The sequence below is a fragment of the Diabrotica undecimpunctata genome, unplaced genomic scaffold (assembly GCF_040954645.1).
Source record: "Diabrotica undecimpunctata isolate CICGRU unplaced genomic scaffold, icDiaUnde3 ctg00000611.1, whole genome shotgun sequence".
NCBI classification, from domain to species: Eukaryota; Metazoa; Arthropoda; class Insecta; order Coleoptera; family Chrysomelidae; genus Diabrotica; species Diabrotica undecimpunctata.
This window is the reverse complement of record NW_027311935.1, coordinates 1,537-15,000: the sequence shown is the minus strand read 5'-3', so window position 1 is coordinate 15,000 and position 13,464 is coordinate 1,537. Positions and strand designations below refer to the sequence as shown.

Here is a 13,464-nt window from a genome sequence, read left to right as displayed (position 1 = left end):
GTTACTTAATGTCACACAATAAGCTTTGGCACCAGTACCACAAAAATTTGTAATTGGTTTACCTTTAAACTCATCCTTTAATTTACCAACCACTGATGGTGTTTTTGGTATATTAAAGATATTATCGGCGGGGTAATTGAATCTATCAATTAAATGAAGGTTTTCTTTGATATCGTGGTAAACGTTTTCTGTTTGAATGTGTAAAATTAATGAATCAGTGTCGGTATACAAAAGTGCGGCATTATCTACATATTTAGCTTTAATGTAATTGTAAAAAAAATCATACATACGAATTTTGGATATTTCTAAAATTGAAAAACCGACATATACCGGTTTGTCGTAAATTATTTGTAGGATATTCATTTGAATTGCAACTAAATTATCAGAAAATATTGAAACAGAGTGAAAATTCGGCATACTTATAAACCCTTCAGCACCGACGCTAACAGGCAAGTTTTCCCAGTGGGATAAAAGTTTAATATCAACCCTCTTATCAACATTTTCCATAGTTTCCCGTAAATAGAGTTTGTGTAATTTTTATATGTACTTTTATCAAATTCATTATTTGAAGAATTACGTAAATTTGTGTTTAATTCAATATAAGGTTTTAACCACGGTGATTGAGAAAATTCTAGAATTCGATGAATTTTAGTTACCTTTAAACCTTGTTCAGTACACTGTTTCAAATTTCTATAATGGATAATATATTTATTTTTCGGTAACAACGTCAATACAAGCTTGGGATCTTTACTATTAGGAGGAATCAGATTTTCAGGACAAAACGGTAAGTCGTTATGGAAATCATGTAATGTTTCAGGATAAGCTAAATCAACTTCTAAGACATACCCTTTTAGAGATTCATCATCGACTGATAAACAATCAAAATGAGTGATTTCTACATCATCTAACCATCGAAAATCACCATGCGGAAGAAATTGACTCATAGCGTAACCATAAAGGTTTGTAGCATCTAAATAAAGAATATATGAAGTAGGTTTAGAACAATCATAATTCCCACAATACTGATTATTTGCAGCAGCACATCTAGTGCTACACTGACTTATACCTCCACGTATACCCTTTTTAAAAAAATTGAGCATGTCTATATCCGTCAATAATTCAAGCTGAACATTAGTTTTACGCAACATAGCATCCCAGCTAAGTGATGGAGCTGTTAAATATTGAGCAGGATCTAGTTTATAGTTAAATAAACAAATATGTCAAAAGTTTTCGAACACATCAGCTAATAATAAAATATCTGATTTTAAATAAACATCTGAGTACTCTCCTAAAGTGTTACAATTAAAAACTTCCCAAACTCGCTTAGCTCGTAAGTACTTTTCATCGGAAATGCCTTCACCTTTTAAAATATCGAAAAATTCTTCTTGTGTGGGTAAAGATACCTCACCAAGTTTTGAAAAGTTATCCAGGTATGAATAAGGGAAAACACCTTTTTGTCGTAACAATCCGAACTCTTCATTTGATCGACAATATTTTTGTAACTCTAGACATTGATTATCATTTAGGGTTTTACTTAAATTATCCAGTGAATGAGGTAAAAATCTGAAAGAATCTACAAACCTTAATTTTAAATATATATTTTGCTCTAAATCACCACGATCAACTAAAAGTAGTTTGGTGAATGATATATATTTTTCTTTAGTTTGTGCAATAACATCAATTTTTTCGTTATTCTAAGCTAATTTTGTTATAAACAGATGCGAATCGTAATTGGTTAAATTATGCATGAAAACAGGTATGAACTTAGGTAATTTGTAATTTAAATTACAAGCGTTATGAGCCGCGCCAGAAAACAACCCTGTTAGATGTGAATGATCTCTAACTTTAATTTCGTTAATATCGAACGGTTTATCACAAATGTGACAACACTTACTAGTAAAAAATTGTAATTCCTCTTCTGGTGTGAGTTTTTTCATAGGTTTAATATGTTTAAGATATTTATGATAAATAGTGTAAACTTTTTCTTCTAGTTTTTGAATAAACTTTTCAACCACGTTGTCACCGCGATAAATGATAAGTTGTGATAAACTGTCATCAAAATAACATTTAACATAAAAACTGAATGAATATGGTGTATGCTGATAGGTTTTGACAGTAAACGAGGAATTATCAGAAGGTGTTGCATATTGTATCGGTTGCAGTATACTTTCAAAATCAGCATATATAACAAACGGAACTTGCATTTGTTTCTGAAAGTTGGAAAACTGTAAGATATTTTCTTTTTGTAGATGTCCATATTTATTGAGAATCATGTTGGTAGTTGGAAGCTTAGTATATACAAAGTTGCAATCGTTGTCTTCATGTTTGCGAAGACGTTCTAAGGATGAGAAAAATTGTAAGCAACCATTACATAGAAAAGTCTGACCATTATGGTGTGATTTTTGTTTTGATATTAACCGGGATAAATTTTTAATGTAACAATAATGACTATTCCCGTACTCATCAAAAATAAGTAATAAGTTAACATGTCGTCACCTGAGAATTATGTTGAACCATGTCCCAAAATGTTAAATGCGTAGAATTTGAATTGGAAGGTTTATGTACTGTTATTTATTTCGTGTAAGGGACTACAATTGTTTACAATATTTAATAGGATGTTGTTACGGGTAAATAATAATGTGCTTGTATTTTTCAGGACAAAAATATGAAATTTAACTTTTGAAAGATGGTTTAAGATGATTTCCAGTTTTTTTTACAAATTTATTTGCAATCAAAATTATTAAACCATGTCCACATGACTAATACTGATGATACTGATAATACAGACTTTTAACGAATCTACAGTTCATATAATTGTGTATCCACCTGTGGCATATATACTTTAACATTGAGATGATGTCGGCCTTCTTCTTCGCTTCCAATGATGGTTGTTGGGTGATCTGCTTTCTGCTTTACATTAACCATGTATTCGAGAGTATTATTACTGCTTCTATCGGGATGAGTCCGCTGATTTCTAGTAGTTCCATCCACTCTTACTTTGCTCAGATTACCCGTAAAGGACTTTTGTGTATGGGATTTTACTGTATGCTAATTTTTTTGCCAATATCTGAAACTTTAAAAAATCTGTCGGCTTCGTTTGCAATACAATATTTTTTTTTAATGACTTGCAATCTGCACTAGGGTTCTGAGCAATGACACTGGACTGTTTAATTCTGAATAGCGCATTTTTCTCTCAAGCAAGCAAGCTAGAATTTTTTATTTCTTCGCAGAAATCACATCTATCTTTTTTAGGTTTAAAGAACGAAATGTTGAAAGATGTATTAAAAACATTTCGATATACATTTATTTTGGTCTCAGAATCGAGGAGTTTTTCCTTATAGAGGTCAAACATTTTTTGTAGGGTTAAATCTTGTTCTAAATATTCTTTACTTGTATTTGCTCGGCAGTAATGACTTTCCATTCTCGGAAACGAATTAAAATGCTCTTTAATTTTTTAAATTTGATCCTCACTGGTTACTCTTTTCACATGTTTTCCATGTACGTTGCTTTTCGGTGTGTTTGTTATTTTTTAATTATTTTCAAAAAAATAGGAAATCCGCCGAGAGCTAATATTCAAGGTATTTAAAAAAAAGTTTTGCAAACTTCTACTCTGTTATTATTTAATTCGAAAAAATATTTCAGAGTATACTTTTTGTAGGCGTCTTTTGACTGTGGCTGTGGAAAAACTCTCGGATTGCTTCTATTTTTTTTCAGTTTTTTGTACAAACTTACTGTAAAAATGTGATTTCTCTTGGTCTTCTAGTTGCCAAAAATGTTTATGTATAGATGACAGCTCTTTAATGCTTATTTTAAACGACAAACACACTGTCCCTTAACTGATTTCATTTCCACATGTTCTCCTTTGGTATTAACATAATCCAACCCAGTTTGTCTACGCCTTTTTCTTACATTTTGTTTCCATTCATTAATATCCTTTTTTCGCTTTCAAAAACGCTCTTTATTTATTCTGTTAGTTGTTAACAACTACTATTTAATCATTATGCTTACGTCAACTGTGATGGATTCATATTAAGAACTGTTTTTCACAATTTTGAAAACCTTTAAACACCTTTAAAATGTAGATTAAAATAACATGCACTAACAAACACGTTCGTTGTTTTGTTTAAATTTTGACTACGTTGGAATCATGCTGGAATGCAATATTCGATTATTATTAATATTGTGTACCATGTCCTATGACACGTGTTAAAATAGCCCTTTATCATTGGCTGTAGACTTGATACAGAATAATTCTCAAAAGTAGTACACTTTGGGACTTGGTTTAATATAATTGTTCGATTTTGTCAATGAAAGAGCTTCATTGGGTACATCTGAGAGCTGGACGTGGTACATTTTAATACCTAAAGTGTATTGTGATGGAAACTCACATTTTCAAAAAAGTGGACTTGGTTCAACATAATTCTCAGGTGACGATGTGTAGCTTTTTTAGATTTTGTATGATACAACGGTCCAACGATTTCCAATTGTGTGATATTATTTTTAAAACATTCACTAATCCCAAAAACGTTAATCGAAATATTATTTAGTAATTCAAATTTTGGTATATCTGAGAGTTTCATAGGGAATTTTATATTATGGAACTTTAAGAGACTAGTATAATGCGGATAAGAAGTAGTAAGATTGGATTTACCTGTTGGGTCAAAAATTGATGCGTTTACCGCCCAACCAAAACATGCTTCATCTTTATTCATTATATTAATAATTGCTTTCTTCATCTCGATTTGTCGTGGTAACCTGATATATGAAGAAGATCGTAGAGGGTTGTACTTATTAATGTTAACTTCTAATGATTGGATTTGTAAAAGACTCCATCCAGATTCCTTTTCTTGTATTTCCGAAACCTTGGGTAATATCTCCCTAATAAAATCTTGATATGCTTGTTTCAAATTAGTAGAAATAGTAATAATCTGATTTTTTGTATTAAATGATTTTAAATCATAAGTATCTTTTTCAGGTATTGTGTACATAGAGTAAAGTTCGAAATTAACTTTTAACACTTTAAATTTATGTAAATAGTTATGTAGGAGCTTCAAAACGTTACCTTTAATTTCACTAAAAAATTCCAAGTGATCAGTATGATGTTTGTTGCTAGAAAGACGGTAACTACCGATACGATTTTTAAACGCACTTGATAGTTTCTCAACCCCACTATCATTACTAATAACACTTTTGTGTGAATTACTACGTAAATGTCCTGTTAGTCCTCTCCCAGAAATTTTTTTATAACAATCTTGACATTCGATAACATTGGATGTAGTGGTAACTGGATGAACAATAGATCTAAAGGGAGTTGCTTCTACAATGGTTGAATTGTAATTATTAGCGGATGTAACAACATCTGGGTTATCATTAAGTTTCACCTTTTTCCCTTTATTAAATCGTTCCGGACAACTTTCCCGTTTATGCCAACTTACACTGCTTTTGTTGGATAAAACTTTTAAACAAGAGTCACACTGCATGGTTGTTGACTGAAGCTAGGTGACTGTACGACACGAAAATGAACAATAACGAAAGAAGTGTGGGGTATAAATATAAACTTGTTTTGATTACCGGTTTTAAAACTGGAAATACCGGTTTTAAACTGGAAATACCGGTTTTATGGTATTATTATAGTAAATAATTACAAAAACTAACAATATATCCCAAATATAGATAATTACCGCATTTATAAGCGTGGTTAAAAGTAAAAGTGTAATAAAAAATAGTTTTTTACTGCTTTTTACCGCTTTTTACCGCTTTACCGCTATATGCGTGATTTTTTCTGAAAAATAATAACATATTCGTATTCCTGGCGTCAATACCTTTCATCACAGTGGTCGAAAGGTGATGTAGGACTAAAAATACGCTTTTTAGCGTTTTACCGCCTTACGCGTTAATTTTTTCTCAAAGTAATAACATATTCGTATTCCTGACGTCAAGACCTTTCATTAGAGTGGTTGGAAGGTGGGTGTAGGACTAAAAATAAAGGAAAAAAAAACCTCAAAAATAAAAAAATATAAAAAATGAAAAAAAATAAATAAAAAAAAAATAAGAAAAAACTGATGTGAAAAACCAACAATAAGCGCAAAGCTGTGCAGACATACATGAACTCAACTATAGCCGGTCAGTACCCTTTCTTTGTTGTCTATGTAGGTCATGGAAGAGCTTACATCGCCTTCGAGTATTCACCTTTCTTTGTTACAGCAAGTGTAGATCCTGTTTCACCCACCATTTCGCGTTGCTTAGCTTGGGTTCGGTTTGTTGTATATAATCCCGTTTAAGTTATGCAATTTCAAATAGTCGCTTCTTTTCGCAATGAAAACCGTACAACGTTCTGCGCGTCGCGAGCCGGGGTTGTTGGCTAAAAAAAGAGTTTTATATAATAGTGTGCCAAATACTGAGTTTGAGGAACCGTTAGCTAAAAGACAATTAATTAACACGATTCCTCCTTCAATCGAGATGTGAAAATTCGATTCCGTCCGCGATCGCACCGCCGTCACCAAGATCGGTCCCGTCTTCGATCTCTTCTCCGGTCTGTGAAATAAGGGATAGGCAGCGTGCACCGTCGGAAGAGAGTGTTGTTTTTGTAAACTGTAAAAAAATTAGTGAGGCCCAGCGCCTTATTTTTAAAATAAACAATCAAAAAAAACTAAAAACTAAAGCGACGGTGCACTCCGCGGTTAATGAGAATGTCGTTCAGTCATCCATATTTATTAAGGATGACATTCTTCATGCCGCCGAAGAGGCTGCATGCAAACATGAAATGGTGAAGCAAGTAGCGGCGGAGGTGCACGCTCCTCCAAGCACCCCTACACCTTTCGAAGATATTTCCGACCCTGAAGACGGACCTGATGATGAAAACCACTACAAACCCTCTATGGAGGGTTATCCCTCTATTGGGGATGAATTAAATATATTTGAATGGGGATCACCACCTAAAAAGGGATTGACAGAGAAACCCATGACTAAGGTTCAAGTCTGGGAAAAAAACTGATAGAGATAGAGCCGTCATTTAGTGAAGTAGTGGCAAGCGCTCTCCAAATCCCCAACAGAGTAAAAGCTCAAAAACAAGCATTTTGTGAGGATTTCAAAGGAGGGCTTGTGTCGGCACTTGAACGTCATCAGGACCGTCTCCAGGACAGTTTGAACAGGAGTTTAAAGGATAGTGAGCTCCTTAAGAAAGCTGTCCAAAATATTTTTTTATACGCGGAAAAACTGTCGGAGGCTTTCCACGAAGAGCAACGCCGTCTCATAGAAAATTTTAAATACACCAAAACTTTCCTGACCAACGCTGTGAGATCGGATTCTGAAGGTGAGAATTTTTATTATAATATATTGCAACAATTTTATTAACAAAATTTACGCAATGCTAATATTGATAATTACAATACTGATAATGTTTTTTGTTTGTTACAGACTTGCTTAACAAAAATGCTGGTGGCGATGTCCTGCGATGCTGGGGGACAAGTAAACAGTGAGTTAACCAATTTTTTACCTAACTTTTCCTTTTTATCACTATAATAAAATTTTACAAACGAAAATTTAATTTATTCTCTATTACGAAATTTTAATTTATTCTTCATTAAGCGTCATCATTAATTTTTGTACACCATTATGATATTTTAATTAGTTCTACATTTTGCTATTTCCTTGTTACAGATCCCACACCGACGACCCTGTATAGCCTACCCCGACGACCCTGTCACCCCGAGCACCCTGTATAGTCAATATTAATTATTTTTAAGTGTACGTTTTTGTAAATAATATTTAGTTTTAGTTGTGTATATAGAGTTTATTTAGTTTACTTTTTATTATATTATTTTCGAATATATTGTTTATTTTTAATAAAAAATATATAAAAATATTGTTTTTTATAAATAATTCACAGCCAACATTTAGTTGTAGATAATTTATTAAGATTAACACCACAATAAACTTAAAAAAGTCTGTTTATTTAACTAAGAAATCTAAAGTTATTCTCAAATATAAATATAAAATACTAACATACAATATTTATTTATAATTATATTTTGAGAACAACTTCAGATTTCTTAGTTAAATAAACAAACTTTTTCAAGTTTATTGGTGTGTTAATCCCAATAAACTATCTAAATATTAAAATGTTACATCTAGAAACATTCAGAACAATATACATACCTATTCAGTCTTTTTTCAAAAATTTTTTATAAACTATAATTATTAAGGTGGAGTATAAATAGTTCAAAAACCAAAAATTTCCAAAAATTTGTTTTTAAATATCACTGTTGAAAAAATTGTAAAATACGTAGAAGAAATACAAGTTTTTTAGAGTTTGGTAAATATTATAAATAAGTCGAAAAAACCTACTAAGGCATTTATTTTAAATTTTTGAATGAAACTATTAAAAAGTTTTAATAAAGTTTTATTATAAGCACAGTTTTTCCGTTGAACACTACTAAAACCAACATCATGAACCAAATTATTTATTTGCAAACATGCTAAATGTGAAGGTGAAGCGAAACCTAATTGTAATGTTTTGATTAAGTTGTTTACAAATAAATCATTTGGTTCATGATTTTTGTTGAAAATGAAATGAAATGAAATGAATTAAAATATGTTACAAGAGAGAAGTATTTAAAACTAATATAATATTATTCAATAATTATCAGTTTATTAATTAGTTCGGGTGGTACTATAGAAGGTTCACAAAACATGTCATTTTTCGATACATCCTCAATCAGTTCGGGTGGTGCTATCACAGGTTCCAAAAACACATCATTTTCCGATACATCCTGAAATTCCACGTCACTATACAATAAACTGTCATTCTCTACATCAGACATGTCACTCTCCGACAAAGAAGATAAGTCCTCTGACAGCTCGAGTGTTGACAAACTCCATACAGATAGATTACAATTCGTAGTAGAATCGCATGGACCATCATCACTAATGATGCTATAATTATCCCAATCTGTACTAGAGTCACACACACCACTCTCTACAATGATATTTGGAGAACCAACTTCCATGGTTGAATGTGTAAGGCTTCCTGTCTAACAAATATTTTTAGATAGAACTCAACCGAAAGTAGCATCTTTAAGACTGAGCTAAACAGGTTTAACAACAATGGGGGTAATTGCCCCGTCAAGGTCTTGTTGGATTTTTTCTTTTTATTCTATAGTCCGACCACAGACAAGAAAAGGTGAATATGCGGTCACCAAACCGGTTCAAACAAAGATAGGTGAATAACCGGTCAAGGTTTTATTCTTTTTATCCTATGAACGTGGGTAACAAATGTGAACAAACGGTCAAGGTCTTATTGGTTTTGTATCTTGTTGTCAGTCTTTTTTGTTAATATAAATTTTTTCTTTTTATAGCGCAATTAGTGTTATTAATGTGATAATTGTTTAAAAATTTCAAGCTTATACCTCCCTCCAATATAAGTTTACATATATAGATTATTTTCCGAACTAACTTATTAGTTAAATATGTGTCTTGACGACGGTAACAATAATAGTATATCTCGTACTGGGCGGCAATTTGAAGACCGTTTACTTTCTTTTAAATATTGGAAGGGTACAGTTGAACCCCTGTTATTAAGCAAAGCTGGGTTTTACTATACAGGGGTTCGTGATATAGTTCGGTGTTTCTACTGCAATACTGAAATATATAAATGGGAACCTTCCGATATACCAATTGAAGAGCATTTAAAGTATAGCGACTGTTTTTTTGCAAAAATGTTGGCGACAAAATATCGAAGTTAAAAAAAAATGTGTTTAACGAAGTTTTAACAATATAATACCATATATTTTAATAATATGTATTATTAATTTTTTTATTTTGTTATTAAATAATTAAAATATTTTTATATATATTTCAATTAAAAATGTGTCTTGACGATGGTAACTTTGGTAGTATACATCTGTTTGAAGATCGTTTACCATCCTTTAAATATTGGAAAGGTGCAGTTAACTCGTGTTGTTAAGCAAAGCAGGGTTCTACCATATAGGGAATGTCGATGTCGTTAGCTGTTTCTACTGTAAGGTCGAAATACACAAATGGGAGCCATACGATATACCTATTGATGAGTGCATAAAGCATTCTACATGTCTGTTTGCAAGACTGATGAAATGTAATTCTATCTTTTTTATATATAATTTTTAATAAATTATAAAATGTTTTTGTACTACTTATTATAGAGTTGAATATACTATTGGTAACAAAAAAAGGTGGGGGTATTAGCGACACGAGCTTTAAAACCGGTTTCGATATGGTTTAGTGGGGTCGATGGTATATAACTTCGTTGATGTAATTCCAAAATCAGTTTAGACTATAATCATGTTTCAAGAAAGTATTAAATTTACTATGGATAAAGTGAAATTACTTAGTGAAAAATCAACACCTAATTTAACATCTATTGGATATTATACCAACAAAAAAAAATTGAATAAAATTTGTGTAAACTGTTGGGTGGAGGCACTTTGTGAACTCGGTCAAAACAACATATTTGATGATGATGTGTGTCTACCCTTGAAATTACGTCTGTATGTCAACGAATACCCGACAAAACGTTATCTGTTAGACACAGCTTTGGAAAGAATTTTCAAATTTTCCGACGTTTGGTTGTGGGTGGACCAATTCTTAAAAAAGACGTCAACTTTCGACACCCTTTTTCCAAAACTTGTCCAATACCAACAATTGGAATCTCTTAAGCCTATAGAAGACCTGCTACCACCAAGGATTCTGAAATGGTTGCAGTGTAAGGGGTATCAACACCCCTTCAAATGTGAAGGTTGTTTAGGTTCTGTAAGCTCATGGAACACCTGCTAGCACCAGGGATTCTGAGATGATTGAAGCGTGTCAACATTCCCAAGAGTATGAAGGTTGTTTGGCTGGAACCTGTAGGTGCAAGTAGGTTATAGATAGAACTATTATTGTAGTTTGGATCAAAAAATAAAAAAGTGAAAAATATAATGTTTTAATTCAAATTTACTCCATTACAAAATTTTCATAAATAAAAAATACATTTGAAAGGGCGCATATACATTTTTGTTTAGAGTGGTAAAAACATTTTGCTTCTGATATTGGTAGTGGTGGGAATTCGCCTACTTCAATTACAGGTGTGGAAGAATATTTTCTTATGTAATTCGCTTTTTCCATTCCTTTTACATAAACAATTTCAGCTTTATCTGTTAATTCCTTGATAATTTTTTTAAATTCGTATAAGGGGGTAAAACCTTCATTCCAAGAGATGCAATGATGGTGTTTGCTTAACCATACAGCTTGCTGAATTAGATCAGGAGGTAACATTCGTAATGGGAAAGGGGGTTTAAAAATATATATTACAACTTTATCACTCGAGTAACACGCTAATTCTTTACAAATAAACCTATTATTCTCAATTTTAAAACCTTGGATTGTAACAAGAATGAATAATGTAACAAGAAATTTGACTGTAACAAATATTGATGAAAGAGTGAAATGTAACAAAAATGAGGAATGTGTAGCAAAAATGTGCAGTGTAGAAATAGGGTAAACTCTAAAATGTACCTTTATACACCAACGAACTAATATGTGGAATAACAGAAGATGGAAGAGATTAGATAGAAATAAATTATTGTAACGAAATAGCCCATCTCCGATACGTCATAATTCTTAGAAGGACGAATCTAGAAAACGTAAGAATCGGCTTGTCAATAGCGCCCGTCTTTCGGACGGGAGACAATTAGAGGTGGGACAATGCCAGAATGTTCTCGAAAAGTAACTTTATTATATATATGTAACGTTGTTAGGAGTGAGTTAGTTGATAAGAGAGTACCGAACTGTAAACTTATAAATAAATATAGTTATATAAATTCGAACCGCTCGTTTTATTTAATCTCGCTACATTATGTAAAAGAAATAAATAAAGGGTATATATGAATTTTAAAATATAATAAACTTAATGCTGGCTAGCGACTATGCAGGAGAATGACCACTCGACACTCAAAGAGGGATTCGGCCAATTTGCATGCCCTACAGAGACCGTAAGATATAATAACTAATGACAAGAAAACCACCAAGAAATAAACAGATGAAAGATAAAGTTGCTCCACTGAATGTTTGGGCGCCAGGAAGTTCAATGTTTTCTTCCGAGATATCTTGTATTGCTGAAATATGAAAGATAGGTACTAATTGAAATATTGAATTGTTTTAACCCAACTTTAATAAATACCAATTTTATGTACAGACTATTTTAAACACTTATATATGACCCATCACCTCTTGTATACAATTAACTTATCTATATTTACAGTAAAATCCCAGAATATCAGTGATAAACAATTTCCCCCCTAACGTACCTATTAATGTTAAATTTTGACAGAGACTCAATAATTATGTATAAATAATATAAAATAAAATATAAGATAATATAAATATAAAATACTACTCACTAATATAATAGTTTAGTTTTCGTTTAATAAATGTTTAAGTTTGAAGTGAAATGAGATGAAACTCTCCGGATATGTGTGCACACGATAACCTGATGAAGAGAGATTCAAGGGAGAGTCAAAATCTCATCCCTTGGTAGACAATAAATAATTCAATTAAATTGTACTGACTATTGTTTTAGGAAAAGTAAATGTAATTATTATTAATGATATAAAAGTTAAAACCTTGAAGAGGACGTAATGTTATTAAAGATATTTAAACAAGAAACAAAAAGATAGAACTAAGTTCTTCCTGCCGGTTTCCGTTGGTTTCCCTGGAAGGTCTTCTGGTGAAGAACTAGTTGCAGGTGGGTAAATTTACTCCAAACCTGGATTCCATATAAAAAAAGAGGTACTTTAAACCAAGTCCATTAAATTCTTCTTCATAAAACCCATAAACTTAAAATTCCTCTTCCCCTTGTCTTAATAAATTCTCCATAAAAAAAAATAAGTTTTCTTCCCTGACTTGCACTGGAATCCGTAAGTAGGTTAAAAAAACAGTTGTGTTACTCCAAGTCCTTTGTTCATACAAGAAAGTAAAGGAAAACCAAGAAAGGTCAACAAGTTGCTTTAAATTGAAATAAAAACTATACTGTTTTCTGTAAAAAATAACCTTGGGATGGTATGACAATGTTTTATAGGATATATTAAATAGATAGGTTTTCGGAAAGCATGGTCTATATATATTATAGAATAGAAAAAAAAAGAAATATTAGCCGGTTTAAACGGTATGGAATTGAAATAGATAATTGTTGGTTTTCATCTTTGGAAAGAAATAAAGTTTGAGATAATGATAAAATCTAATACTTGTAATAGGTTTAGGTATTAATGAAATAAGTGAAATAGGACATATATAAGATAGAATAGATAGATAGATAGATAAGAATATATATCGAGAGAGGATTAAAATAGATTTGAATTTCACTAACAATGGCGGATGATATGACATGTTTTTACACATTATTTATTTATAACTTTAAGCTTACCGGCTGAGGTGGTCCAAAATTAAAGTACT

General features: G+C 31.7%; 1 protein-coding gene across 1 annotated transcript in view; it reads left to right on the top strand.

Moving 5' to 3' along the window:
• The window catches only part of LOC140431328 (uncharacterized), a 246,592-nt gene extending 238,745 nt beyond the window's left edge, over positions 1 to 7,847 (top strand). Inside the window, exon 3 of the mRNA XM_072519261.1 lies at positions 7,660 to 7,847. Within this exon, the coding sequence (XP_072375362.1) occupies positions 7,660 to 7,684 (25 nt within the window). The 3' untranslated portion in view covers positions 7,685 to 7,847. The remainder of the gene's footprint in view (positions 1 to 7,659) is intronic.
• Positions 7,848 to 13,464: the final 5,617 nt, after the last annotated feature.